This window comes from Trypanosoma brucei, chromosome 5 (genome assembly GCF_000002445.2).
Source record: "Trypanosoma brucei brucei TREU927 chromosome 5, complete sequence".
NCBI classification, from domain to species: Eukaryota; Euglenozoa; class Kinetoplastea; order Trypanosomatida; family Trypanosomatidae; genus Trypanosoma; species Trypanosoma brucei.
Genome location: NC_007278.1, coordinates 1269369 through 1296591, shown reverse-complemented (window position 1 = coordinate 1296591; position 27223 = coordinate 1269369). Strand labels below are relative to the sequence as shown.

The 27223-nt window shown below is 48.7% G+C and overlaps 19 protein-coding genes across 19 annotated transcripts, besides 12 other annotated features; all 19 read left to right on the top strand.

Annotated features, from left to right (window-relative positions):
• Nucleotides 1-27223: part of a sequence feature (sequence corresponds to BAC RPCI93-45E22) that runs on past both edges of the window.
• Nucleotides 22-67: a sequence feature (A-rich).
• On the top strand, nucleotides 562-2319 carry Tb927.5.4340 (hypothetical protein, conserved; the record flags this gene model as incomplete). The annotated part of the gene is made up of 1 exon (XM_840011.1): nucleotides 562-2319. The coding sequence occupies one exon, from the start codon at nucleotides 562-564 to the stop codon at nucleotides 2317-2319; it is 1758 nt and encodes a 585-aa protein (XP_845104.1).
• Nucleotides 2416-2439: a microsatellite.
• Nucleotides 2650-2700: a microsatellite.
• Nucleotides 2822-2870: a sequence feature (A-rich).
• On the top strand, nucleotides 2952-4271 carry Tb927.5.4330 (dihydrolipoamide branched chain transacylase, putative; the record flags this gene model as incomplete). The annotated part of the gene is made up of 1 exon (XM_840010.1): nucleotides 2952-4271. The coding sequence occupies one exon, from the start codon at nucleotides 2952-2954 to the stop codon at nucleotides 4269-4271; it is 1320 nt and encodes a 439-aa protein (XP_845103.1).
• On the top strand, nucleotides 4906-5748 carry Tb927.5.4320 (hypothetical protein, conserved; the record flags this gene model as incomplete). Its single annotated transcript, XM_840009.1, has 1 exon — nucleotides 4906-5748. One exon carries the CDS (start codon nucleotides 4906-4908, stop codon nucleotides 5746-5748), a length of 843 nt encoding a protein of 280 aa, XP_845102.1.
• Nucleotides 5521-5567: a microsatellite.
• Nucleotides 5706-5732: a microsatellite.
• Nucleotides 6456-8900, top strand: Tb927.5.4310 (GTP-binding protein, putative; the record flags this gene model as incomplete). Its single annotated transcript, XM_840008.1, has 1 exon — nucleotides 6456-8900. The coding sequence occupies one exon, from the start codon at nucleotides 6456-6458 to the stop codon at nucleotides 8898-8900; it is 2445 nt and encodes an 814-aa protein (XP_845101.1).
• Nucleotides 9228-12314, top strand: Tb927.5.4300 (prolyl oligopeptidase, putative; the record flags this gene model as incomplete). Its single annotated transcript, XM_840007.1, has 1 exon — nucleotides 9228-12314. One exon carries the CDS (start codon nucleotides 9228-9230, stop codon nucleotides 12312-12314), a length of 3087 nt encoding a protein of 1028 aa, XP_845100.1.
• Nucleotides 12725-13810, top strand: Tb927.5.4290 (hypothetical protein, conserved; the record flags this gene model as incomplete). The annotated part of the gene is made up of 1 exon (XM_840006.1): nucleotides 12725-13810. The coding sequence occupies one exon, from the start codon at nucleotides 12725-12727 to the stop codon at nucleotides 13808-13810; it is 1086 nt and encodes a 361-aa protein (XP_845099.1).
• Nucleotides 14089-14118: a sequence feature (AT_rich).
• Nucleotides 14193-15419, top strand: Tb927.5.4280 (hypothetical protein, conserved; the record flags this gene model as incomplete). Its single annotated transcript, XM_840005.1, has 1 exon — nucleotides 14193-15419. One exon carries the CDS (start codon nucleotides 14193-14195, stop codon nucleotides 15417-15419), a length of 1227 nt encoding a protein of 408 aa, XP_845098.1.
• Nucleotides 15608-15629: a microsatellite.
• Tb927.5.4270 (ATP-dependent DEAD/H RNA helicase, putative) lies at nucleotides 16013-18499 on the top strand (the record flags this gene model as incomplete). Its single annotated transcript, XM_840004.1, has 1 exon — nucleotides 16013-18499. The coding sequence occupies one exon, from the start codon at nucleotides 16013-16015 to the stop codon at nucleotides 18497-18499; it is 2487 nt and encodes an 828-aa protein (XP_845097.1).
• Nucleotides 18407-18450: a sequence feature (T-rich).
• Nucleotides 18454-18475: a sequence feature (AT_rich).
• Nucleotides 18634-25602: a sequence feature (Histone H4 array, number of copies uncertain.).
• Nucleotides 18677-18979, top strand: Tb927.5.4260 (histone H4, putative; the record flags this gene model as incomplete). Its single annotated transcript, XM_840003.1, has 1 exon — nucleotides 18677-18979. One exon carries the CDS (start codon nucleotides 18677-18679, stop codon nucleotides 18977-18979), a length of 303 nt encoding a protein of 100 aa, XP_845096.1.
• Nucleotides 19413-19715, top strand: Tb927.5.4250 (histone H4, putative; the record flags this gene model as incomplete). The annotated part of the gene is made up of 1 exon (XM_840002.1): nucleotides 19413-19715. The coding sequence occupies one exon, from the start codon at nucleotides 19413-19415 to the stop codon at nucleotides 19713-19715; it is 303 nt and encodes a 100-aa protein (XP_845095.1).
• On the top strand, nucleotides 20149-20451 carry Tb927.5.4240 (histone H4, putative; the record flags this gene model as incomplete). Its single annotated transcript, XM_840001.1, has 1 exon — nucleotides 20149-20451. One exon carries the CDS (start codon nucleotides 20149-20151, stop codon nucleotides 20449-20451), a length of 303 nt encoding a protein of 100 aa, XP_845094.1.
• Tb927.5.4230 (histone H4, putative) lies at nucleotides 20885-21187 on the top strand (the record flags this gene model as incomplete). The annotated part of the gene is made up of 1 exon (XM_840000.1): nucleotides 20885-21187. One exon carries the CDS (start codon nucleotides 20885-20887, stop codon nucleotides 21185-21187), a length of 303 nt encoding a protein of 100 aa, XP_845093.1.
• Nucleotides 21621-21923, top strand: Tb927.5.4220 (histone H4, putative; the record flags this gene model as incomplete). The annotated part of the gene is made up of 1 exon (XM_839999.1): nucleotides 21621-21923. The coding sequence occupies one exon, from the start codon at nucleotides 21621-21623 to the stop codon at nucleotides 21921-21923; it is 303 nt and encodes a 100-aa protein (XP_845092.1).
• Nucleotides 22357-22659, top strand: Tb927.5.4210 (histone H4, putative; the record flags this gene model as incomplete). Its single annotated transcript, XM_839998.1, has 1 exon — nucleotides 22357-22659. The coding sequence occupies one exon, from the start codon at nucleotides 22357-22359 to the stop codon at nucleotides 22657-22659; it is 303 nt and encodes a 100-aa protein (XP_845091.1).
• Tb927.5.4200 (histone H4, putative) lies at nucleotides 23093-23395 on the top strand (the record flags this gene model as incomplete). The annotated part of the gene is made up of 1 exon (XM_839997.1): nucleotides 23093-23395. One exon carries the CDS (start codon nucleotides 23093-23095, stop codon nucleotides 23393-23395), a length of 303 nt encoding a protein of 100 aa, XP_845090.1.
• Tb927.5.4190 (histone H4, putative) lies at nucleotides 23829-24131 on the top strand (the record flags this gene model as incomplete). Its single annotated transcript, XM_839996.1, has 1 exon — nucleotides 23829-24131. One exon carries the CDS (start codon nucleotides 23829-23831, stop codon nucleotides 24129-24131), a length of 303 nt encoding a protein of 100 aa, XP_845089.1.
• On the top strand, nucleotides 24565-24867 carry Tb927.5.4180 (histone H4, putative; the record flags this gene model as incomplete). The annotated part of the gene is made up of 1 exon (XM_839995.1): nucleotides 24565-24867. The coding sequence occupies one exon, from the start codon at nucleotides 24565-24567 to the stop codon at nucleotides 24865-24867; it is 303 nt and encodes a 100-aa protein (XP_845088.1).
• Nucleotides 25301-25603, top strand: Tb927.5.4170 (histone H4, putative; the record flags this gene model as incomplete). The annotated part of the gene is made up of 1 exon (XM_839994.1): nucleotides 25301-25603. One exon carries the CDS (start codon nucleotides 25301-25303, stop codon nucleotides 25601-25603), a length of 303 nt encoding a protein of 100 aa, XP_845087.1.
• Nucleotides 25842-26990, top strand: Tb927.5.4160 (hypothetical protein, conserved; the record flags this gene model as incomplete). Its single annotated transcript, XM_839993.1, has 1 exon — nucleotides 25842-26990. One exon carries the CDS (start codon nucleotides 25842-25844, stop codon nucleotides 26988-26990), a length of 1149 nt encoding a protein of 382 aa, XP_845086.1.

Below are 27223 nucleotides of genomic sequence, written 5' to 3'. Positions count from 1 at the left end.
TTGGACGCACGAACTAATCTGTTTTTTTTCTTATTACTTTCTTTTTTTTTTTCTCTTTTTCTTGTTTCAATCATGACTCAGTAAAGATGACTTTTTAGTGCATTTGTCTCTACTTGCACTGGCGGCCTCCATTGCATAAGACAATTTAGGGGTGTCTTTGCAATTTGTTTGTTTTTATGATTGTTTGATTCCTCAAGTGTTTATTTTTGTTGCACTTCAATTTTTTTCTTCCTCTGGTTTTGTGTTGCTGATGTTTTGAATGTTTGCGGTTGGACCCGTCGACGTGTCTTTCCCTTCCAGAGGCACAGCGTTTGTTCATAGGGTTCTTTTTGATATGATTCTTATGACTCTCGTTGTTTAAGTTTCTGGTGTGCGGTTTCGGTGTTTTTTTTTCTTCTTTTTTCCTTCTCCTAATCATGTTGTTGTTCGTTCCCGCCTTGTTATGCATATTCACATGTTCTTAAATGTATGTTTTGCCCTTGTCACGGGTTCTTACTAATTCCTTTGGTGTGTTGCGTTCTCACCTTTAGTTATAGGGACCAAAAAAAAAAAGAAGAAAAAATGGTGACGCTGCGCTATTTACGCAGTAAAGAAGAAGCAGAGGCGCGACGTGCGCGCTTAGAAGAGGCGCGTCGTATTGCCAATCAAATTGGCGTGCAGCGGGCCCGGACGTACGCCGCTCAGAAGCGTGAACAGGCCCGTTGCATTATGAAGGACCTGCGCACGCAATGGCTGTTAGAGCGGCAACGTGAGTCTGATCTTATTGATCGTATGCTTTATGAAGCACATGCGCGGCAGGGTGAAGGCATGAAAGGGGCTGCTAACTTGGAGGCACACCAGCACGAACAGGCAATTAATGAACTTAGTGCATGGGGAGCTGAATATGCACTGGAGAGGGAAAGACACAAATTAGCACTGGAAAAGGCATCTGTTACCCGGGCCCTCCAACAGGAACCACAGCGACGCATTATAGAGCGCAAAAAAGCTGTGCGTGCAGCTGAAGAGGCTCGTGCAAAAGTTATCGTTTCAAAGCGGGAGAAACGCTCCGTGCCTGGTTTCACTGGTGATGATGTTGCTCGCCCGTCACCTCTTGCGGGAGCATACCCTCAAACCATGCCAACACGTTTGCGTAAGGGGAAAACGCGTATGGAACAGCCAACAAATACTGTTGAGTGGCCAGCACGCGAGGATATTGTTGAAGACGCCGCTGCTGCTGCCGCTCACTACCTTGAGGAACGACAGCGCGCGATTGAGTCGAATCATGAGTCGGTGGAACGAAAGCGGCGGGAGGCAGCGGAGCGAGCGGCGTCGTTGAAGCGAAAACAGGAGGAGGAGTCCAAACATGCGGAGGAGGAAATGCGGCGTCGAGAGAAAAACTTGTTAGCTTTAAAGCAGCATGCTACTGAGGGGCCCAGGACAGAAGAGGTGTGTACTCGGATGCAAGACACTCGGCGATCGGTTGCACTTAAATCAAAAGGGGAAGCGGAATTTGAGGCAATATTCCTTCGTGATACGCTAGGCACTGAGGCTAAGCCGAGACAACTTGAAGACTCAGTCTCCTTCAATACATTCGAGCGGTTGCTGCAGCTTTCAACGATATCCTCTCTCCTTCCCACGGATGCGGATATTGTTGCGCAGTTGCCGACAACATCTCTGTGCGTATTTGCTGATGAGGATCCTGAGCAAAGTGGTGAACTTTCCTCCGGTTTTCATGCAACAAAGAGAGATAGCGGGGACCATGTTTTAAGGGCAGCTGCAGCTACTGATGATGTGGAAGTTGAGTCGCATGCCGTGACTCCAACAAGCGGAGGGGAACCACCGTTACTTCATCCCTTAAAGGCGTCAGAAGAAGTTCCACCCCATCCAACATCCATTTGTGATCACAGCGCATGTGATGATGACAACAGCAGCACTCACACGGGTTCCACCGATAGCACAAACAAAATAGAGGAGAGAAGTGAGCGGCGTGAGCAATTTCTCACTAACCTCAAGTTACTGCAAGCGAGGTTGGAACGAGCGATGGGTGAAGTGCCCCCATCAAACAATCCTCAAGGCCCTCCATCTCAAACTAATGTAACTGTTAGTTCCATGAGTTCTATCAGCACTCCACCACGACGCGAGGGAGGCGGCGGTGATTTCCCCAGCGAGGACTACAAAAATATGTCTAGCGAAGGCACCAGTGATGTGAGTTTCAAGAGTCGTGACGCCGGTTTCAGTTCCGCGTCTTCCGCCTACACACGAACTCACCCGACCATGACTGCAGAGCAGCTGAAGGCAGCACTTTTAAGAATGAAGTTGCGACTGCACTCAGAGTTATAGAAAAAAACAGAAAAAAATACACAAGGAGGTGGAGTTGGGAGGCGTCGAAAGTTTCTGTTAGTTGACGACGGATAATTTGTTCTCCCTCTCTCTCTCTGTGTATGTGTGTGTGTGTGTGTGCATATTGGATAAGGTATTTTCCTACCATTATCCAGGCCGTACAAATACTTTCCATGCACATGTTATTTCTTAGTATTTTTCTCGCATAGAATTAGGTCACCATATTACATGCAATTACATATTGTGTAGACGATATATCCAAACGTAGATGTCACTAATGATAGGGGGAGGAGTCGATCATCGGTGCAGTCGTTTTGTTTATTCGAAATGTTTCTTTTTTTTTCTTTTCTATTTTCTCTTCACTTCTCCTTCTTTTTTTTTTTGATGAGGATGTGCGCCATCATGGACCGCTGTCACTCTAAAAGTAGGTCGATGACTCTGTGTTCAGTTTGTGTTTTGTTGTTATATCCTGACTCATATGAATCTATCATTATGTGTCACATTTTTTTTTTTGTATGTTTCTCTTTTCTTTTTTTTTTTCTACCTTTTTTCATATTATTAACGCTGGTGTGCGGATGTGTTATTTTCCGTATGGCTGCACTGTTTTGATAGCAAGTTTTTGAAGACTTCAGATGAGATCGTTTATGTACATGTGCCGTCAGGTTCAGGGTGCGCGCTTCATTCAAATCACTCGCTCACGATGCGGGCGCACGATTCCATACAAATTGGCTGATATTGGTGAAGGCATCAAAGAGGTTGAAGTTGTGACTCTCTACGTGAAACCCGGTGACAGGATTGGGGAATTTGAGAAAATATGTGAGGTGCAAAGTGACAAGGCAACAGTGGAGATTACCTCCAGGTATGCTGGTGTGATTACTACCGTCCACATCGAAGCTGGAGAAAAGGCACACGTTGGTGAGCCCATTGTTGATATTGAGGTTAATGATACGGATGAAACTCAAAAGCCTTCGTGTGGTACTGTTGATTGCAATGTAAGTGACCAATTTAACAATGGAGGAGTGCCTGTGGCGGAAGAAGGCGATTCGTGTGCAGCTGATTGTACTACAGAAATTTCCAAGGATTTTACAAAAGTTTTGGCCACACCGGCGGTGAGGGAATTCGCTCGCAGCCGCGGAGTGAATATTACAGATGTGAAGGGCACAGGTAAAGATGGACGTGTGCTTCGGGAGGATGTTCTTTCATATGCTGGAAAGTCTTGCTATAATGACGATGTTGTGGTGAGACTTGATACCGGTCTTAGGAAGGCCATGGTTTCAAGCATGACGAAGGCGGGAAGTGTTCCCAGTTTTACGGCTTGTGATGAGGTAGAGGTGTCGCAGCTTTTAAACTTTCAGCATATTCTACGCGATGCATTGAATTCATCAAGTGAAGGTGTACGTGATGGGAGCAAGGTGTCGCTCATGCCTCTTTTCATCAAAGCTGCCTCACAGTCGCTATTGCAATACCCAGAATTAAATGCACATGTTTCTTCAGAGTGCGATAAACTTTTTGTGAAGAAGGCGCATCATATTGGTTTTGCGATGGACACACCGAAAGGTCTCGTTGTCCCCGTTGTGCGAGATGTTCAGCAGAAAAGTGTGGCTGAACTTGTGCACGAAGTGAATGAGTTAGTGACATTGGGCCGTAAGAGTCAAATACCTCCCGACCGCATGAAGGACGGCACTTTTACGTTGAGCAACATCGGCCCCATTGGAGCAATATATGCCACGCCGATGCTTAATCCACCTCAAGTTGCAATTGGTGCCATTGGACGAATACAACAGTTACCCCGCTTTGACGCGAGTGGAAATGTTGTAAGGGCAAATATCCTCGCAATGTCATGGACAGCTGACCACCGTGTTATTGACGGGGCGACACTCGTGCGATTCAGTAATGCATTTAAGCGTTGCCTCGAGTCTCCCGGTTTGTTGATTGCGGGCGAGGTGGCGTGAACCCAACATATCGGAAGCACACGGTACTACTGAGGAGGGGGAGTGGAGGGAAGTGTTTTGTATCTCAGACCCAAAGACTTATTATTACTATTATTATTTTTTTGTTTCACATTGTCGCATTGTGGCAAAATCTTTACGTGGGACCAAAATCTTTACGTGGGACTGGTGATCGTTTCTGTATCATCTTTACACCGTTTTCTTTTTGTTTCTTCCTTTTTTTTTTTCGGGTTTTGACTTAACGTTTCACTGCATTGTTTGAGAGTTTTTGTTTTATTTTTATTCTCTCTCTATTTAGCTGCAAAACACGTTATGCACGGTCCTCGTTGTGCGTCGTATGTTTATGTGAAGATATTCGTACGCCTCCTGTATGGAGTGGCACGAATATCGGAATATCGACACCTGCCCTTTTTCTCTCAGTACAACAGTCACTACTATGTCGCTTTGCCTGTTACGGTGTTCACTTTCATTCCGTCATTTAATTTACCTACTTTAAACAGTTGCCATCACTGTGCTGCTCCTTTGTTTTGATCACATGTATACACGCATTCATGCATTTATTGTTAAAATTATTTACATTGTGGAGGGCGTACAAAAGGAAAGAGGTTACCTTTCGGCTCAGTGACAAAGAAAGGTGATGGAAGAGGGCGGTGAAGGACCTTTTGTCATCACGCACGCAGACGGTGTGGAAAACCCCACATTTGTAACGGTTCAGGCGACTGATGGACAGGAGATGGAGCGTCAGCCGCAGGGATTTGAACCCGAGAATGTGAAGGATGATGTTGTTGGACTCATCCCCCTGTGCGTACGACACGCTGAAGGACCGCAAATAAATACCGCTGTTTTCGGTTATGACATAGCACAAATGCAGAAGCGCCCATGGGATGAACCCACGGCAAACCTTAGGGATTATTTTAACTACGGTTTCAACGAGAGCAGTTGGAGGTTGTACTGCTCTATGCAAGCTGAGGGCGAAAGTTCTCTGCTGGCCAAGGCCAACACATTTCTGAGAAAGTTGAACACATCAGCGATGAAAGGCGGTGCTGACGAAGCGATGGGTGGAGAGCCAACTCCGTATTACATGCCACCAACACACCCACAAGGCTCTTCCCACACTTACTATGGTGGCCAGAGAGATGGTTTTCACAATTCAAGGGGCGTCTGTCAGCGTTTCTTGGAGGGTCGCTGTGGGAAGGGAGATCAATGCAATTATTCTCATGTTTACGGCGGAATGTGCGCACCCCCTGCGATGCATCACCATCATCATCATCATCATCACCATCATCATCATCACCACCACCGGCAGCCGCCGTATGTTTTACCCAACTTTGGAGGAGACCCCGGCGTGCTTCCGCATGTGGGAACGCCTGTGACTGGAGTATTGGATCCGAATACACCAGCACCTCCTTATGGAGCAGTGCCACCACCACCACCACCACAACAACAACAACAACAACAACAACACTCTGAGGACACGTAACCGCCAGTTTACTTGAGTTAGAGGAACTCGTGTAAACGCGAGGGGATATACATTTGTGTTCTCACACAGTGGCAACACTAACCAATAACTGCCTTGACTGTTGTGGCGAGGGTTGTTTTTGTGCATTTATTACTACTTTCATTTATTACCGTGGCTGAATGGTGGAAGTCGGTGGACATGATATGAGAAGCAGTTGTAGGCTCAGTGTACGTCTTGTTATGGTGTGAAAGGGAGTGGAAATAATAAAATGAAGAAAAGTTTGGGGCAACTGTTGTTTCGTTATCACCCGCGTTGCGCTGTTTTGTGTAACCTTCATGCCGATTCGTTCCCTGTTTTCTTTGCCACATTCTGTGTCCCTTAATTTTCCCTTGGGTGCTTGCACGTCATTTATATCTGGGGCCTTGCCATACCGTCGGGGAAAACTCTTAAACCTTTTTGTTTTCTGTTTATCTCCTTTACCTGGTTGATCTGCCCTGTTGCTTTTCGTATTATCTTCTTGGAAACGCCTTGGCACCAGTCTTTTTGTTTTTTTTTCAAAAACAGGGCTCCTCGAGGAAGAAAAGTGTGGGGAGGCGTAGGATATTAGTGGCAGAAAGCCACAGTAAAAAAAAACAAATAAACAAAGTGGTGTAAAGGGGAAAGAAAAAGGGGAAAGCGAACGAGAAGGACCTCGGGTTTAGCAGTTGCATTTAAGGAGAACAGAGAAGATGCAATCGTTGGGGAGGAGCATTCAGCGCTCCAAGCAGGCGGCTAAGCGCAGCAGCCGCACGAAATACCGGCAAATGATGGAGGCTGAGCGTAACGCCGCTATGGTTCGTGAGATGGAAGAACAAGAACACCAGCGACGCAAGGGTGCCCCCCTGAAGTCCATATGGGAGACAAATAACCTTGAGGAGTTCCTGTTGATTGCTGACGCACAAGAAAAGGGCTACGAAGCCGCGCGGGATCTTCATCTTGTCGTTGACGGAACACCACATGTTGTGACAAATGACAAAGTGTTGCCTCTGAGTGATGACAGAGTGGATTGGTTGAAAATAAGCGAACTACTGACTATTCCCCGCAGGCCGCAGTGGAGTTATGACATGACCGCACAGGAGGTGCAATCCCTGGAGGCCTCCGCCTTTTTTGAGTGGCGGCGGCGGCTTGCAAAGTTGGAGGAAAAGCACAAAGTTGTTATGACACCGTACGAAAAGAACTTGGAGGTCTGGCGGCAGTTGTGGCGCGTAACGGAGCGGGCGGATATCGTTCTAATGATTCTTGATGCAAGGAATCCCCTAGTGTTTCGTTGCGCTGACTTTGAATTAAGTGTTAGAGAAACTATGGGTAAGGCAGGTAAACCTAAGGAGGTTGTATTCCTTCTCAACAAGTCTGATCTTCTAACCGAGGAACAGCGTCGTGTGTGGGCGGACTATTTCACAGAGCGTGGGGAGGCGTTCATTTTTTTCTCCGCCACACCATCTGATAGTAAGAAAAAGGAGTCAGTACATTGTGCTGGTGTCGATGGGGAAAGTGAACATGATGGTTCGGAGGGTGTAGCGAGTGACCACATGACCGGCAGCGCTGGCATTGGGGCGGAGCGAGAAGTGACCACGCTTGGAAATGATGAGGATGAAGATTTATTCAGCGTTGACAATGAAAAGGACTTCTCCAAGCTTATGCGAAACAAAAAGGAGAAAAGGCGTCATAACAAGAAGTCCCTTCGTGCCCCAGTGGTAGTAGCAAATCCATATCAACTTATTCATCAGCGGAAGGTCTGTAAGGAGCAGTTAATCCTTCGGAAACAGCAACCCCAGAATCTGAACCGCCCACCTCAGCCACTGACAGCAGATGAGAAGGCGAGGGATGACCGTGTGTCAAAACTCTCCTCACTTGATCCATGGGCAGTGTTGGATCCGGAGCAGCTTCTGGACCGCCTCGCCATGTGGCGCAAGTCATGTAGCATCACCGATACAGAGACGCCATTGATGGTTGGTCTTGTTGGTTACCCCAATGTTGGGAAATCGTCCACAATTAATGCCATATTAGGTTGCAAAAAGGTTGTTGTGAGTGCCACACCAGGCAAAACGAAGCACTTCCAGACGCTTGTTATTCCCAATGAGCGGCGCGTTGCGCTGTGTGACTGTCCTGGCCTTGTGTTTCCCTCGTTTGCCTCTACCCGGGCTCAGATGGTATGCGATGGGATACTTCCCATAGATACTGCAACCGATGTGGAAGCGGCCATTGCCATTTTGTGCCAGCGGATCCCACGACAGGTACTTGAGCAGCAGTTTAACGTGTCATTGAGAGCGGGTGATGACAGGGATGAGAGCCACTCGTTGATGGAACGGCTCCTGAATGCCGTGGCCCGCCGTCGCGGTTATTTGGGGGCGCACGATCGGCCAAACAGGTCCCGTGCGGGACGTGATATACTGAAGTTATATGTGGACGGTGTTCTTCTTTACGTGGAGCCACCACCCAGCTACCACCCTCGCGTGAGTGACATAGCTGCTTATGTGTCCCAATACAAAGGAAAAGAAGGTGTTATAGTTGACAAAAGCAAAAGGGACTCTAACCACTCAGTTACGGAGGCGGATTTGGATGGCGCGTCAGAAGGTGATGGGGACGAGTGGGAAGACGCAAGCAGCTGCGCAAGTGATCTGGATGATTATGACGCGGAAGCATGGGAGGCACTTGACCGTGCGGCGGCCGACCGTGCTCTTAGCGATGCTGACAGCGTTGGAAGTCGCGACCTGGAAGGTGATAATGGCGTAGCGGATATGGCGGTGCCGAAGTTCTACGTCCGACCAAAAGGGGCATGTGGGACCCTTACACGACAGGAAGCCCTCAACGCTGAAGCCAACGTGAAACGTATTCTAATGGGGATGAAAAATGCAGCTCGGAGGCGGCGACGCACCAATCATCAGCTTGATCCTGCGGATGATGTTTTCATCAATGCTGAGGGTGAAGTAGAACTCATCATTGATGATGACGACGGGATCGTTGAGATCGGAGGTGCGTCGCCTTGTGGCAAAGGAGGGAGTTCGCCTCGCGCGGTGCAAGCCGTGGAGAATACGAAGAAAATGTCTAAGCGACAAATGCGTCGTGAGTTGAAGCGGTCCGGTGCTGGTCCTGTTAACCCCACCACCCGCAGGCAGGTTGTTCAAGGTTACTAAGTAGCGATAAAGTGTGAAAGTTTTTTAAATTTTATGCGATTAATTTTATAGTTATTGGCTTGTTCCGGTATTGGTGTGCGGGAATGCATGTGCTTCTCTACCTAATGCTCAGTGTGAGAAAAATCAGTATTTTGAAAAAAAAAAAAGGTGTACACTCCCCTTTATACTCCTACTTTTGTCTATATTTTTGTAAAGTCATTTCTTACGTAGGTCCGCCCATCAAGTGGGCACCCCTCACTTGCTTCCCTAGTGATACAAATATCTCGTATCTCATATCTTCTTACTCACTGGAAGCAGGGAATTGGCAGAGAGTCTCTCACCCCTTTCATGTCAGCCTCCTCAGAGCATAGTGAACCCGACATCGTTCAACCCCCCAAGTATGGGCGTGTAGAATACCGAATGGAGCATTTTGGCGATGTCCGCACTGATCCGTACCATTGGTTGCGGGATGGACGGAGTTCGGAGGTGCGGAAACTACTTAGGCGCGAGAATGCACATATGGAGTCTGCCTTCGCCGCATATGGTGGAAAGCGTCTGAGTCGTACGCTGTATAATCAAATGCGGGCTCGATGGAAAGAAGATGAAGCATCCCTTCCTTACCGTGACCGCAGTTATTGGTACTATTCACGTACCGTGCCGAATGCCGATCATCCATTGTTCTGCCGTCGTCCCGTCTCGGTGGACTCGGGGACATTTGTGGAGGAGGTTGCGCACCTGTGGGCCCAAGACCCCCATGCACCGCTTCCTGCTTACGAAGATGAGGTTGTGTTTTTCGACTTGAATCTTTTTGCCCGCGAGCTCAGACTCGACTACGTTGAGTTGGGTGACATGGAAGTGTCGCCGGACGAGCAGCAGCTGGCGGTTACCGTTGACTGTTCCAGTGGCCGCGAGGTGTTCACAATATTCATTGTAGAAATAACAAATGTTAATTATGAGCAGTGGCTCCACCAACACTCAGAGTTAGGCCGCGCTTGGGCGGTTGCCATGGCGCAGTCAAAGCTGTCCATATACAACTCACCCACGAGCGCCCTCCCAAGGTATTCCAGCTCAAAATCATTTTCGGCGGCGGATGATTATACCTCCCGGACTTCGAGGAAAAGTGTTTCTACCGGAGATATTGTGGATGCGTTTCAATCCGCCCCATCATCATCTCAGTTTACCTCAGGTGCCGGGGATGTGAGCGTCGGTGGTTCGGAGAGGGGGTCGACTAACGCTTTTGTAACTTCTGCTGACGCTTTCTTTGCGGCTAGTGCATTCAGTCGAAAACCAGCTCCGTCACACAAGGTGAAACGGCGCATTGACGTTTTCGACGCTACCGATGAGGTGCTGTGGCTTTCCTCCACGACGCTACTGTACTTGGGTCTTGATAGTAGGATGCGTTCCCACCGAGTTATCTTTCATGACCTCGCTGCGGATGAAGATTCCCCACATTCAGACGTTATTTGTTATGAGGAGCCCAACGAAGCTTTTTGGGTCAGTTCGTTGTGCTATTCTGCGGATGATAGATTTGCAATGTTCACTACCTCCAGCTCTGGTAGCACACAGGTATACGTTATGCCGTGTGATGAGGGAAAGAAGCGGTGGGTGAGCGGTGTTCCTGTTGTTCACTGTGGCTTTGCAAGTGGTGGAGACAGTGACGACATTCGGAGTAACGGTGGTCCCACATGCAGTACTTCTCGTACCGCTTCTATTCATACCACCCGCAGCAACGCTGATTTTGTTGGAGGGGGGCATGCCAGTGCCGCAGTACATCGATTCACTGATCGAGCCGAGGATGTTGACCTTGATCTTGATCACCACAGTTCACTTTTTGGGGAAGCCATCGGTGCATGGGTGATTGTTATAACCAGTTTAAAGCGGGGTAGCGGTCATTGGCGTGTGGCTTACGTGCTTGATGATAAAATGTTGTGGGATGAAAGCCAGAACCTTTCACTTTGCGAATCCACCATGTGGCAAACTCTCTTCACATACGACCCTCAGATTTTTGTCGAGGGTGTGGAGTGCTGGCGAGATTACTTGCTTCTCAGTGTTCGCCAAGCAGCATCTTCCACAGTACTGTTGCTTCCTGTGCGAAAGTTGTGGAGTCATTGGTTAGACAATAGGGATTCCGGAAGCAGCTGCCTCCCGCCTCTATCGGTGCGCCACGATGCACTCGATCTCCGGGCTGTGGTTTGCTACCCGCTTGTAAGTGTGAGCAATGTGTGCTTTTCTATTGAGAAGTTTTACCAGATGCAGTGGCGAGAGCAAGAGCGACAAGAGTTTGAAGGGGGACTCGGGGAATCAGACTGCGTCCACTTTGTGCGGAGTTGCGCGGGCGATGATGTTTTTGACACACGAACGTGGCGCCTCGTCGTCGCTCATCCCACAATCCCGAGTGTAACGTTTTCTTGCACGTTAGGTGGTGTTGAGGAGGGCGAGATGTCCCTTTCTGTCAAGAAGTTGTATCAGGTTCCTGTTGGTGGGACGCCCTTCTGTGCTGATGATTATGACGCGACGATTGTTTGGGTTCCATCGGACTATGGTTTTCGATCCGACTTGTTGTTACAAATGTTGCCCACGAAGGAGCCTTCCGATGTTGTAGGTATCCCGGTTTATCTCTGCTGGAAGAAATCACTTCTAGAGAGGGGTGGGAATCCTATGTTCCTTACTGTCTACGGTAGCTACGGCGAATGTTGTGATGTTGACTTCGAGTCCGAGCGACTGGCGCTACTCGACCGGGGATTTGTATGGGGGGCCGCTGCCGTACGGGGTGGTGGGGAATTGGGGACCGGGTGGCGAGTTGCGGGCCGCAAGTTACAGCGGGGAACGACTGTGAATGACTTCGTTAGCGTAGCTTCGTTCATGCAAAAGACGGGATGGTGTGCCGACGGCCGATTGGTGGTTTCTGGTGCCTCTGCTGGTGGCTTTGTTGTGACGGCCGCTATGAATATCGCCCCTCATTTGTTCTTGGCGGTCGTTGCATCCGTTCCTTTCGTTGATTGTCTCACGACGCTTCTTGACCCCACGCTTCCCCTAACGGTCAGTGAGTGGGAGGAATTTGGGAATCCCCTTGAAGATGCTGAGGCATACAGTATCATTCGTGCGCTTTCGCCCATGGATAATATACCTCCCCCGGGAGTGGCGCTCCCACATATCATGATGCTGACTGCTTGGCATGACACCCGTGTTGGGTATTGGGAGTCCCTTGCATTCGTAGCGCGTTTGCGCGAGCGTCGAGAGAAGGAAAGAGCCAGTCGAGGTAATACAAGTATGTGTGATGGTAAACCCTGTGCTGAAAGGGCAATTTTGCATTATTGCGACTTTGCTGTCGGCCACGGCGGGGCGACAGGTCGATATCAGCGGCTGAAGGAAGTTGCGCGCGAGTATGCTTTTGTCGTACTCGTTCAAGAGGCTGCTGAGCAGTCTAGCACATAGTTGCAGCCCAGGTTTGAAGGCTAGTTGTACACAACCCTCCTGCCGGTCAACTGGGCGCTTTGCCGTTCATTCTCCGTTTGTAGTTGATCTTTCTCGTGATTCCACATATCCGAAGAAAGACAAGCGGAAGTTAAAGTTGTTGTTAACCGTTTGTTGTAATTATTCAATGTTGGATGTTAGTCCACCGTCAGGCGCTCGCATAGGAGACCTGCTTGTGCACATCTAATCGATCCTCTCCCGCCTGCCCTCATTGCAACAACTGTGATAAATGTTCTTCGATTAGTTTCTGTTCTTCTTTTCACAAAGGTAGTTTATCTAGCCCGAAGGGTGGGATAACTGTCCCAATTCACACAAACGCGGTAGTCTTTGACAGCAGCTCAGGGAAGAAAAAGGCTAAGTTTCCACCATCCATGACATCGAAGACCCCTTCGCGGCGTTTGACTGATGTGTTGCGCAGTAACAGTAAGGAGACACTGCTTCGCAATGCGGCCGAACTTGCCCGTGTATCGGCCTCGCTTTCACCTGAGGGGATACAAACACGCTTTATGCGGAATCAGCACTTGATTAGTCCCAAGTCCTTGCGTCTCCTATATGATGCGACCATCTTCTCGCGGTGGTGTGCGTTTGCCGTGTATAAGCCACCCTTTTGTCCCATGCGGCGGGCGGAAGCTTCGTCGAACTACCACCACGTGTCGGTGGAGTCATTTGTTGAGGCAGCAGTCCGATCTCGTGATGTCTACCCGTCCATACAACGTGAAATACGACCGGATGAGGTGAAGGTCCGTGTGGTTAACGATATAAATGTGTTTTCTTCGGGACCTGTTGTGGTTACGGTTGCTGACAGGCACAGCTTCACGCGCACTCTCAAGGGCTTTACTATGCGTTACGATGTCCTTGTTGCGGGCCATTTGCCGTTAACGGAGCCCCGTGCAGTGGCCACTGAACGCCTTTTCCCCCCCGTGTGTGCTGCTGAGGGAAGTGCGGTACTTCACGACACGACAGGGCAGACTACATCCGACGGCTGTTCGTCATCGGCGCTTTCGTCTTCCTGTGTTTGTACCTATCAGGTGAAGAGAAATGCGTATTACTCCGTACATCCTGTTAGTCTGCTGGAGTTTACCATTATTGCACCACCCACACCGCTGCCACCAACTATTGAGTTGTTTGTCCGCACTCATTTGGACACGTGTGTTATTGGTGATCCTTCGGGCGCAACTGCAGACGCTGAGGAGTCGCGGGCTGCAAAGTCATCACTGGGCATCATCGCAATGCGTGGGGACTGCGACTTCCCGCGTGTTTTTACACACCTGCGGGAGCTGTCTATCAATACCGATGTCGCTGATTCAGCGGGTGATGTCGTATCGCAGAAAGCCATTGAATTCCATTGCCGCAATTGTTTTGAGCCGATTATTCAGCGGGAGCGCATTTACAGCCTCAAGAGGCGTCGTGTTGGCTTGCTGGATGGTGCGTGGACACCTGAGGCAGAATACATGTGACTCACATGTCTTGTATTTGGTTTTGCAATGTTCGAGCTGCGGTGCGGCTCAGAGCCAACAGTTCAATGATTATCATTTCCTTTTTTTTTTTGGCCGACCCTTTACGGCCGAGGATGCCTTTTTCACTTCTGTTGCCTTCGACAAGTGATATAATCAAAAAGGAAGTATACAAATTGTCGTCTTTCCGTCCTTCCTATCTCTGTAGCAGAAGGAAACACCGTTCTCTATTCCTATAGCATACCCTGTGCGGCGTAACCGCAGAAGCCCACGGAGGGGGGAAATAAATAAATAAATATATATATATATTTCGCGGGAGCTCGCAGACTGTGTTGCAAGTCGTGGGGGGCACTTGGTGTTTTGTAGAGTTGCGCTTTTATTGAAGATGCCCCCCAAAAAGGGTAAAAAGTTGAAGAAGAAGGTTAAGCTTCAGGTACCACCCCAATATGAGGAGCAAATTTCGAAGGAGCCTGTCTCCGACCCTCCCACGAGCCAACAATCAATTACATCGCTCCCAATTTCGGTAGTAGAAGCCGCTTTAGCCGTTGAGGAGTCGCCTGAGGAGGATATTGTAACATTTGGCGCCGAGGCACTCAACCGTCTGTTATCCATGCGACACCCCCAACAGATAGCGGCTGACCTTACGAGGTCTCTTTCATCACTCCGCCAACGGTTAGCGCAGCTGGAGATGGAGTGGTTAGGCTTTGAGAGCTCTGCGGTCGGGTCAACATACGCCTGCCGTGCGCGGGACCAAAAGGATAAGTTGGAGCATGAGGTTCGTAAAACCGAAAAGATGACGCGTCATTTGATCCTGTTAGGACGTGTCTTGGATCGTATATTCGAACTGCGAACATCCGTTTTTGACACCGAGCGTACTGCAATGGAGGCGGAAGTGGAGGAACTGACGAAGCGTGTGGAGAAGAATGATGAGGAGATACGTTCTTGCTACATCAATCGCATTAGCTTACTCCACCGCTACTGGGTATGGCGTACTCTTCAGGAACTGGGGGATATGACTGTTGGACGCACGTTTGCTGAGGAACTGGCGCGTGGTCCTCGCTACCGTAGCATCGCTATACAGAACAGAATACTTTCCGACACACTAGAACGGCAACTTGAGTGGTTGCAACGCTTTTTGGAAAAGGAGGAGGTCTTCTGCGGTCGGGTTCGACAGTTAGAGCGCTTCGTGGAGGAGTTCACCGACATGAATGATGCCTTAGAGGAGGTGCTCACATGCCGTGTGTGTAACTTGCTGTTTGAGGATCCTGTGGTCTTCTGGCCATGCGGCCATTCCTTTTGTCTCCAGTGCTTTGATTCTCTCAGTGTCGCCCCCAGTTTGTTCCGCTGCCCCTTATGTGGCAGTATGGGAAGTGAGGGATATGTGCACAATTTGCTACTCTCCGAATCTGTGGCAAAATGGATGTTTAAGGATGCTTGCTACGCAGACGTGCACGGAGCGCTTAGTCTTGTCCGTCTTCACCTCTCGAAGTTTCGAAGGAACATCATATCTTCCCGTATGGAGCAGTTGGAGGAGCGGTTAACGGCTGAGCGTGGACGGGAACTGGCATCAGATACATTAGACGACATGGATATTGTGTATCGTGCATACTAAACAATGTCTATGGACGTGTGGTGGTGTTGCGTGAACATGCTGCATGTGCTGTGATCTCGGGTGCCATGCTTTGTGAGTTCTACTGGTTTCTATGATCTTTTATCATCTTTTCTTCATTCACTATTCTCTCTTAGCTCCACCAGAAGGTGTGACTGAACCGCCGATACATGTGTTGGAAAAAGCGACTGATATATATATATATATATATATGCGTGTCGTCGTCACATCTTGTTCCGTGTTTGTGGCATGGCATCATTTCTCTCTATGTTTTCATTATCCAGTTATCCCAATACCGACACCGCATTCAACAATTTTTATTGTCTTTCTTTTTTTGCTGCTTGATTTGTTGTGTCCATCGATTTGGGTTTATGAGTGCTCGCTCCGAATTTGTTTGTGTCCGTTTCGCGTCTATTTGTGGTTGGGAATAGTTCGCTGAGTATATTTTCCCCTTTTCCCGTTATTTTTTTAAACCCCATACGTCGTGGTGCATTTTTGTTGTAGCGTTTTTTTTGTTTTGCATCCCTTTCATCCAACCGACTGCGCGGGTGAGGGAAGCAAGAAAGAAAAGCACACGCACACAAAAAGGAACGTTAATGGATGAAAGGCAGATGGAGGATAAGCGCACCGCGCGGAAGCGGCGGTGGGCGGAGAGACAGGAACGGTCTCGGTTAAATCGATCTGAGGGTGAGGCATTACGTAAACAGCGCCAGGAGTTGCGTGCGGCGCTGGATGCTGTGGATGAAGGGAAACAAGAACTGGCGGAACAAATATCGTACACGCGTTTTGATCAATTGCCTCTGTCGCAGCGGACACAACTTGGCTTGGAGCGTGGCGGATATAAGCTCCTGACGCCAATTCAGAGTGATGCATTACACTTAGCGCTTGCAGGCTATGACGTCCTTGGGGCCGCCCGCACAGGTTCTGGTAAGACATTATGTTTTATAGTTCCTCTGTTAGAACTCCTGTATGTGGAACAATGGGAGGCGGAGATGGGTATTGGTGCCCTTGTGCTTAGTCCAACGCGTGAACTGGCATTGCAAATATTTAAGGTGCTACAACTTGTAGGTTATAAGCACGTAATGTCCGCCGCGCTTTTGACCGGTGGTCGCGATGTGAATGAGGAGCGGAAGCGTGTTTCCGCCATAAGTATCATCGTTGGGACTCCGGGTCGTGTATTGCACCACCTTGAGGATGACGATAGCCTTGTGACTGATAATCTTCAAATGCTTGTTATGGACGAAGCTGATCGGCTGCTTGACATGGGGTTCCGCGAGGTGCTGAGTGGCATTCTCAAGCAACTTCCAACGCAGCGTCAGACTTTGATGTTCTCGGCGACACAAACAACGGATGTGCAAATGCTCGGGCAGATGTCTCTGCGGAATCAACGGTACGTGTCGGCGCATGCTGAGTGCGCCGCCCCAACCCCATCCACACTTTGTCAGAACTTCGTCGTTGTGGAACTGCATCGCAAGTTGGACGTACTGCTGCTCTTCCTGAAGCGCCACCCGAATGACAAGTTTGTTGTGTTCGTCAGTACGTGCAACCAAGTGCGGTACATGTATCTCGCCTTCGCTAAAATACTGAAGAAGATGCACCTGCCATGTATGTGCCTTACTAGTAAAATGAAACAGTTCCGCCGTGAAGAGGTATTCCTCACGTTCTGTCGTTGCAAGAATGCGGTCCTGTTTTGCACCGATGTCGCAGCACGTGGGCTTGATTTCCCACTTATTCACTGGTCTGTGCAGTTCGATTGTCCAGACAGCGCTCAAACTTATATTCATCGAGCAGGTCGTACGGCGCGGGCGGGTGCTCGGGGCGTCAGTCTACTTTTCCTAACCCCGCGGGAGGTACCAATGCTGTCCTTTTTGGCCCACAAGCACATTCCACTACGGGAGATTGCGGTACGTCCCCAAATGCTCCGGGAATCGAAGGAGATATTTGTTGCACTCGTAGTACAGGGCCTCAAGTATGAGGCCCAGAAGGCATTTATTGCTTATCTACGCTCTGTGTACTTTGCAGCGAATAAACTTGTTTTTGATGTGAAATCTATCGATGTAGCACCATTTGCCCATTCCCTTGGTTTGATGAAGGTTCCGGACATGTCAGAGTTGGGGAATTTGCAGCGGGGAGCGAAGAATCTTCCGTGGGATGTTGTTAACTTCATGGCGAAACGTGACGCGAAAGAGGTAGCAGATGCAAAGTCACGACGTGAAAGGCACTTGACTGCCTCCGACATGTTCCGCACGCTTCAACAGAAACAGCGGTATGCAACAACCGACAGCACGGATGTTGATTTAGCTGCCGATGCAAACATCAACGGAGAAGACGAAGAGAAAAATGACCCTTTTCTAGTCAAAAAGCCGCACGAAAAAGGCAACGAGGATCATCTGGATGAAGGGATGCAGTTGACATTTACCGAACGAATGGCAGGGCTTTCTAAACGCAAGGTTCGGAAGTATATTGAGTCTGCTGACCTTCGTGTGCGTGACCTTGGCCTCAGTAAGAGAGTTGTCTACGATGAGGATGACGATGCGGAAGAGGATGAAATCAATATGCGCGTAGCAAATGAAGGGCAAGACATCAGTATTAATGTCGAAGGTGGCAGTGGAAGTGATAATGACCTTGGCGACGTGCCCGAGAAATTTGCTGAACGGTTAAGACAACGCGTTACACAAGACTCCGCTGCAGATAATGAGCGAGCAAAGAAACTTCGTCGCCTTCGACGTCTTCAGCGTAGTGGAAAGATTTCACGCAAAACGGCTCTTGAAGACATCAGCGCACCAAAGGGAACGACAGATGCAGTGGACAGTGACGATCATACAGATGACAACAGCCCTCAACAGAGCAGCAACGACTATGACGATGGAGACATCAGCGTACACAGCTCTGACTCCTTCACACGTCTTATCAAGGCAGCAAAGGGAGAACTATTCTCAGACAATGAAGATGAAGACATCAGCAGTAGCGACAACGGCAACTTCGAAACGGAAAAGAAAAAGAAGAAAAAAATAAAAAAGAAAAAAGAAGAAAAACGTTTAAAAAAAATAAAAAATAATCCCACCCCACAAAAAAGTAAATAAAATAACCAATACCGCAACGAAAAGAAAAAAACAAATCCAAACATAAGTATCAAAAAAAGTTAATTAATGAAACTTTCTACACAGCACGTATGCCTTTTTTAATCCCTTTCTCTTACGTTACATGTGTATGTTCTGATGTACAGAAAGCAAACTACAAGCACAAAAAGCACATACAATATGGCGAAGGGTAAGAAGAGTGGTGAGGCTAAGGGATCGCAGAAGCGCCAGAAGAAGGTCCTCCGTGAGAATGTGCGCGGAATCACCCGCGGTTCCATCCGCCGCCTCGCCCGCCGTGGTGGAGTGAAACGCATCTCTGGCGTTATCTACGACGAGGTGCGTGGTGTGCTAAAGTCATTTGTGGAGGGTGTTGTTCGTGATGCGACGGCATACACTGAGTACTCCCGCAAAAAAACTGTAACGGCTGTTGACGTGGTCAATGCGCTTCGCAAGCGCGGCAAGATTCTGTACGGTTATGCATAATGCACAAGAGGTGTGTTCGTTGAGACGGCGTTATTGCCGCTCCGCACTTAGATAGCAGATGGCCAGGAGGTTGATACACCGTAATGGTAACATCCCTCCTCTGCCTCACCAAAGATATATCTTTTTTCTTTCCATTTTTCTCACTTTACTTTATTTTAACTTCCCTTCTGTGCCATACACTCCTCACTAGATCATCTGGAGATGCGATTGCGGTGCCATTTTCTTGTTGTGGCCGCACAAATCTCTCTGTGTGAGTTGCGCGGGCACAAATATCCGAATGCGGGCCTGTGCCGTGCCACCACACTCTGCCATTTCTTTTAGTGATTCTACTATTCCCATTTCAACTCCTCCTTCTTCATCCCTTTCTCTTACGTTACATGTGTATGTTCTGATGTACAGAAAGCAAACTACAAGCACAAACAGCACATACAATATGGCGAAGGGTAAGAAGAGTGGTGAGGCTAAGGGATCGCAGAAGCGCCAGAAGAAGGTCCTCCGTGAGAATGTGCGCGGAATCACCCGCGGTTCCATCCGCCGCCTCGCCCGCCGTGGTGGAGTGAAACGCATCTCTGGCGTTATCTACGACGAGGTGCGTGGTGTGCTAAAGTCATTTGTGGAGGGTGTTGTTCGTGATGCGACGGCATACACTGAGTACTCCCGCAAAAAAACTGTAACGGCTGTTGACGTGGTCAATGCGCTTCGCAAGCGCGGCAAGATTCTGTACGGTTATGCATAATGCACAAGAGGTGTGTTCGTTGAGACGGCGTTATTGCCGCTCCGCACTTAGATAGCAGATGGCCAGGAGGTTGATACACCGTAATGGTAACATCCCTCCTCTGCCTCACCAAAGATATGTCTTTTTTCTTTCCATTTTTCTCACTTTACTTTATTTTAACTTCCCTTCTGTGCCATACACTCCTCACTAGATCATCTGGAGATGCGATTGCGGTGCCATTTTCTTGTTGTGGCCGCACAAATCTCTCTGTGTGAGTTGCGCGGGCACAAATATCCGAATGCGGGCCTGTGCCGTGCCACCACACTCTGCCATTTCTTTTAGTGATTCTACTATTCCCATTTCAACTCCTCCTTCTTCATCCCTTTCTCTTACGTTACATGTGTATGTTCTGATGTACAGAAAGCAAACTACAAGCACAAACAGCACATACAATATGGCGAAGGGTAAGAAGAGTGGTGAGGCTAAGGGATCGCAGAAGCGCCAGAAGAAGGTCCTCCGTGAGAATGTGCGCGGAATCACCCGCGGTTCCATCCGCCGCCTCGCCCGCCGTGGTGGAGTGAAACGCATCTCTGGCGTTATCTACGACGAGGTGCGTGGTGTGCTAAAGTCATTTGTGGAGGGTGTTGTTCGTGATGCGACGGCATACACTGAGTACTCCCGCAAAAAAACTGTAACGGCTGTTGACGTGGTCAATGCGCTTCGCAAGCGCGGCAAGATTCTGTACGGTTATGCATAATGCACAAGAGGTGTGTTCGTTGAGACGGCGTTATTGCCGCTCCGCACTTAGATAGCAGATGGCCAGGAGGTTGATACACCGTAATGGTAACATCCCTCCTCTGCCTCACCAAAGATATATCTTTTTTCTTTCCATTTTTCTCACTTTACTTTATTTTAACTTCCCTTCTGTGCCATACACTCCTCACTAGATCATCTGGAGATGCGATTGCGGTGCCATTTTCTTGTTGTGGCCGCACAAATCTCTCTGTGTGAGTTGCGCGGGCACAAATATCCGAATGCGGGCCTGTGCCGTGCCATCACACTCTGCCATTTCTTTTAGTGATTCTACTATTCCCATTTCAACTCCTCCTTCTTCATCCCTTTCTCTTACGTTACATGTGTATGTTCTGATGTACAGAAAGCAAACTACAAGCACAAACAGCACATACAATATGGCGAAGGGTAAGAAGAGTGGTGAGGCTAAGGGATCGCAGAAGCGCCAGAAGAAGGTCCTCCGTGAGAATGTGCGCGGAATCACCCGCGGTTCCATCCGCCGCCTCGCCCGCCGTGGTGGAGTGAAACGCATCTCTGGCGTTATCTACGACGAGGTGCGTGGTGTGCTAAAGTCATTTGTGGAGGGTGTTGTTCGTGATGCGACGGCATACACTGAGTACTCCCGCAAAAAGACTGTAACGGCTGTTGACGTGGTCAATGCGCTTCGCAAGCGCGGCAAGATTCTGTACGGTTATGCATAATGCACAAGAGGTGTGTTCGTTGAGACGGCGTTATTGCCGCTCCGCACTTAGATAGCAGATGGCCAGGAGGTTGATACACCGTAATGGTAACATCCCTCCTCTGCCTCACCAAAGATATATCTTTTTTCTTTCCATTTTTCTCACTTTACTTTATTTTAACTTCCCTTCTGTGCCATACACTCCTCACTAGATCATCTGGAGATGCGATTGCGGTGCCATTTTCTTGTTGTGGCCGCACAAATCTCTCTGTGTGAGTTGCGCGGGCACAAATATCCGAATGCGGGCCTGTGCCGTGCCATCACACTCTGCCATTTCTTTTAGTGATTCTACTATTCCCATTTCAACTCCTCCTTCTTCATCCCTTTCTCTTACGTTACATGTGTATGTTCTGATGTACAGAAAGCAAACTACAAGCACAAACAGCACATACAATATGGCGAAGGGTAAGAAGAGTGGTGAGGCTAAGGGATCGCAGAAGCGCCAGAAGAAGGTCCTCCGTGAGAATGTGCGCGGAATCACCCGCGGTTCCATCCGCCGCCTCGCCCGCCGTGGTGGAGTGAAACGCATCTCTGGCGTTATCTACGACGAGGTGCGTGGTGTGCTAAAGTCATTTGTGGAGGGTGTTGTTCGTGATGCGACGGCATACACTGAGTACTCCCGCAAAAAGACTGTAACGGCTGTTGACGTGGTCAATGCGCTTCGCAAGCGCGGCAAGATTCTGTACGGTTATGCATAATGCACAAGACGTGTGTTCGTTGAGACGGCGTTATTGCCGCTCCGCACTTAGATAGCAGATGGCCAGGAGGTTGATACACCGTAATGGTAACATCCCTCCTCTGCCTCACCAAAGATATATCTTTTTTCTTTCCATTTTTCTCACTTTACTTTATTTTAACTTCCCTTCTGTGCCATACACTCCTCACTAGATCATCTGGAGATGCGATTGCGGTGCCATTTTCTTGTTGTAGCCGCACAAATCTCTCTGTGTGAGTTGCGCGGGCACAAATATCCGAATGCGGGCCTGTGCCGTGCCACCACACTCTGCCATTTCTTTTAGTGATTCTACTATTCCCATTTCAACTCCTCCTTCTTCATCCCTTTCTCTTACGTTACATGTGTATGTTCTGATGTACAGAAAGCAAACTACAAGCACAAACAGCACATACAATATGGCGAAGGGTAAGAAGAGTGGTGAGGCTAAGGGATCGCAGAAGCGCCAGAAGAAGGTCCTCCGTGAGAATGTGCGCGGAATCACCCGCGGTTCCATCCGCCGCCTCGCCCGCCGTGGTGGAGTGAAACGCATCTCTGGCGTTATCTACGACGAGGTGCGTGGTGTGCTAAAGTCATTTGTGGAGGGTGTTGTTCGTGATGCGACGGCATACACTGAGTACTCCCGCAAAAAGACTGTAACGGCTGTTGACGTGGTCAATGCGCTTCGCAAGCGCGGCAAGATTCTGTACGGTTATGCATAATGCACAAGAGGTGTGTTCGTTGAGACGGCGTTATTGCCGCTCCGCACTTAGATAGCAGATGGCCAGGAGGTTGATACACCGTAATGGTAACATCCCTCCTCTGCCTCACCAAAGATATATCTTTTTTCTTTCCATTTTTCTCACTTTACTTTATTTTAACTTCCCTTCTGTGCCATACACTCCTCACTAGATCATCTGGAGATGCGATTGCGGTGCCATTTTCTTGTTGTGGCCGCACAAATCTCTCTGTGTGAGTTGCGCGGGCACAAATATCCGAATGCGGGCCTGTGCCGTGCCATCACACTCTGCCATTTCTTTTAGTGATTCTACTATTCCCATTTCAACTCCTCCTTCTTCATCCCTTTCTCTTACGTTACATGTGTATGTTCTGATGTACAGAAAGCAAACTACAAGCACAAACAGCACATACAATATGGCGAAGGGTAAGAAGAGTGGTGAGGCTAAGGGATCGCAGAAGCGCCAGAAGAAGGTCCTCCGTGAGAATGTGCGCGGAATCACCCGCGGTTCCATCCGCCGCCTCGCCCGCCGTGGTGGAGTGAAACGCATCTCTGGCGTTATCTACGACGAGGTGCGTGGTGTGCTAAAGTCATTTGTGGAGGGTGTTGTTCGTGATGCGACGGCATACACTGAGTACTCCCGCAAAAAAACTGTAACGGCTGTTGACGTGGTCAATGCGCTTCGCAAGCGCGGCAAGATTCTGTACGGTTATGCATAATGCACAAGAGGTGTGTTCGTTGAGACGGCGTTGTTGCCGCTCCGCACTTAGATAGCAGATGGCCAGGAGGTTGATACACCGTAATGGTAACATCCCTCCTCTGCCTCACCAAAGATATATCTTTTTTCTTTCCATTTTTCTCACTTTACTTTATTTTAACTTCCCTTCTGTGCCATACACTCCTCACTAGATCATCTGGAGATGCGATTGCGGTGCCATTTTCTTGTTGTGGCCGCACAAATCTCTCTGTGTGAGTTGCGCGGGCACAAATATCCGAATGCGGGCCTGTGCCGTGCCACCACACTCTGCCATTTCTTTTAGTGATTCTACTGTTCCCATTTCAACTCCTCCTTCTTCATCCCTTTCTCTTACGTTACATGTGTATGTTCTGATGTACAGAAAGCAAACTACAAGCACAAACAGCACATACAATATGGCGAAGGGTAAGAAGAGTGGTGAGGCTAAGGGATCGCAGAAGCGCCAGAAGAAGGTCCTCCGTGAGAATGTGCGCGGAATCACCCGCGGTTCCATCCGCCGCCTCGCCCGCCGTGGTGGAGTGAAACGCATCTCTGGCGTTATCTACGACGAGGTGCGTGGTGTGCTAAAGTCATTTGTGGAGGGTGTTGTTCGTGATGCGACGGCATACACTGAGTACTCCCGCAAAAAGACTGTAACGGCTGTTGACGTGGTCAATGCGCTTCGCAAGCGCGGCAAGATTCTGTACGGTTATGCATAATGCACAAGACGTGTGTTCGTTGAGACGGCGTTATTGCCGCTCCGCACTTAGATAGCAGATGGCCAGGAGGTTGATACACCGTAATGGTAACATCCCTCCTCTGCCTCACCAAAGATATATCTTTTTTCTTTCCATTTTTCTCACTTTACTTTATTTTAACTTCCCTTCTGTGCCATACACTCCTCACTAGATCATCTGGAGATGCGATTGCGGTGCCATTTTCTTGTTGTGGCCGCACAAATCTCTCTGTGTGAGTTGCGCGGGCACAAATATCCGAATGCGGGCCTGTGCCGTGCCATCACACTCTGCCATTTCTTTTAGTGATTCTACTGTTCCCATTTCAACTCCTCCTTCTTCATCCCTTTCTCTTACGTTACATGTGTATGTTCTGATGTACAGAAAGCAAACTACAAGCACAAACAGCACATACAATATGGCGAAGGGTAAGAAGAGTGGTGAGGCTAAGGGATCGCAGAAGCGCCAGAAGAAGGTCCTCCGTGAGAATGTGCGCGGAATCACCCGCGGTTCCATCCGCCGCCTCGCCCGCCGTGGTGGAGTGAAACGCATCTCTGGCGTTATCTACGACGAGGTGCGTGGTGTGCTAAAGTCATTCGTGGAGGGTGTTGTTCGTGATGCGACGGCATACACTGAGTACTCCCGCAAAAAAACTGTAACGGCTGTTGACGTGGTCAATGCGCTTCGCAAGCGCGGCAAGATTCTGTACGGTTATGCATAATGCACAAGAGGTGTGTTCGTTGAGACGGCGTTGTTGCCGCTCCGCACTTAGATAGCAGATGGCCAGGAGGTTGATACACCGTAATGGTAACATCCCTCCTCTGCCTCACCAAAGATATATCTTTTTTCTTTCCATTTTTCTCACTTTACTTTATTTTAACTTCCCTTCTGTGCCATACACTCCTCACTAGATCATCTGGAGATGCGATTGCGGTGCCATTTTCTTGTTGTGGCCGCACAAATCTCTCTGTGTGAGTTGCGCGGGCACAAATATCCGAATGCGGGCCTGTGCCGTGCCACCACACTCTGCCATTTCTTTTAGTGATTCTACTATTCCCATTTCAACTCCTCCTTCTTCATCCCTTTCTCTTACGTTACATGTGTATGTTCTGATGTACAGAAAGCAAACTACAAGCACAAACAGCACATACAATATGGCGAAGGGTAAGAAGAGTGGTGAGGCTAAGGGATCGCAGAAGCGCCAGAAGAAGGTCCTCCGTGAGAATGTGCGCGGAATCACCCGCGGTTCCATCCGCCGCCTCGCCCGCCGTGGTGGAGTGAAACGCATCTCTGGCGTTATCTACGACGAGGTGCGTGGTGTGCTAAAGTCATTTGTGGAGGGTGTTGTTCGTGATGCGACGGCATACACTGAGTACTCCCGCAAAAAAACTGTAACGGCTGTTGACGTGGTCAATGCGCTTCGCAAGCGCGGCAAGATTCTGTACGGTTATGCATAATGCACAAGACGTGTGTTCGTTGAGACGGCGTTATTGCCGCTCCGCACTTAGATAGCAGATGGCCAGGAGGTTGATACACCGTAATGGTAACATCCCTCCTCTGCCTCACCAAAGATATATCTTTTTTCTTTCCATTTTTCTCACTTTACTTTATTTTAACTTCCCTTCTGTGCCATACACTCCTCACTAGATCATCTGGAGATGCGATTAGCTTCTTTATTTATTTTTTTTTGTTTAGATGAATTCTTCTCTTGTTTTTGATAAGGATGGGAATGAGTGTTCTGTAGGTGATGTTGTTGATGAAATTATTGATAAACTTTCTTTATATAGGAGTTGTGGGGGTGATGGTTCTTCTGTTGTGCTTCGTAAGAAGAATAGAAATGTGGCACACGATAGTTTGGTGAACTCAGTTAAAAGGGGTGTTAATCCTTTTTACGTTAATGTGCGGTCGTCTGCTAGGTTTAGAAGAAGGAAACGTTGTAAATACATTGTTCCTTCTAATGTTAGTGCAAAATCTTCCGTTGAGCCGAAGAACTCGTTGTTTTCGTGCAAGGTTGGTAATGTCTTGCCCGTAATGTCTCATGGGGCATCTGTCGTAGCGCCTGGTAGAGCAATTACTGGTAGAAAGGTATTTGCAGCTTGTCGCGGCATAACTAAGGCAGTTCTTTTGTTTAAACTGTTTAAGGCGGAATCGCTGCCTGGTGGATCGAAGCGAGTGAGATGTTATAGGAAACGGATGCTGAAGAAAGAGGCTAGTGTACTTGGTAGTTTTGACCATTCAGCCGCAAGCGCGGGACTCGACACTCTTTTTTGGGGTGCCGTTGCGTCAGTTGTCAGATATCGTGATCTATACAAAAGAAGGTTGTGTGTGATATGGAACGATAAATTAAATAGTGGCGAGAAAATACCCCACCCTTTATTACTTTTGAGGTCGCTTCCACTGTTTGGTCTTGTAGTGGAAGTCCAAAAGCTGTGGTGGCGATGCCGTGATGCGGAGTGTGGCTGTAGCCCGGAGGTTGTGGAGTCCTCAATGGGGATTGTTCTTCATGAGTCTGGTGGATTCATAGGCGTGGCACTGTTGGGCTCCTTGGAATCACTTCGCATAGGATTAGAGAATTTGCGTAAAAATCCGGAGCAACCGATATCTGGAAGGGAGGAACCCAGGAGTGAGGAGTGCGGGGTAACTCATTTTTCTTCCTTTTGTAGTACTTTCCCCGCTGCGCGTGTTATTCAAGTAGCGAAAGTGTGTGCAAGTGGTCTGGGACCAGCGGTTCCTGCAGCGGTGCGGAAACCTCAGAGTGGTGAGCTTGTGGTTGCAAGAGTAGCAGCAGATGAAGTTACCGCCCCCGATTGTCCCTTCAAGGAACTCATCGGCCGTTTCCTTTGAGGTTATTGTAGGTGTCTCAAGTTGGTGCTGCGTCGTGGGGACCATCGTTAAGTTTTGTTCGTTTCAAGTGTGATATACGGAGTCACTGAAATATTACTCAGTCAATGTTTGTTTTCTGCATAGATGAAGCCTTTCGTTTGTTTAAAGAAATCCGTAACGTTCTTGTTCTACCTCTCTCCTTTTTAATAAAGCTGAACGCAGCCTTTAATTGGGGGCTGTTTAAAAAGCATTGT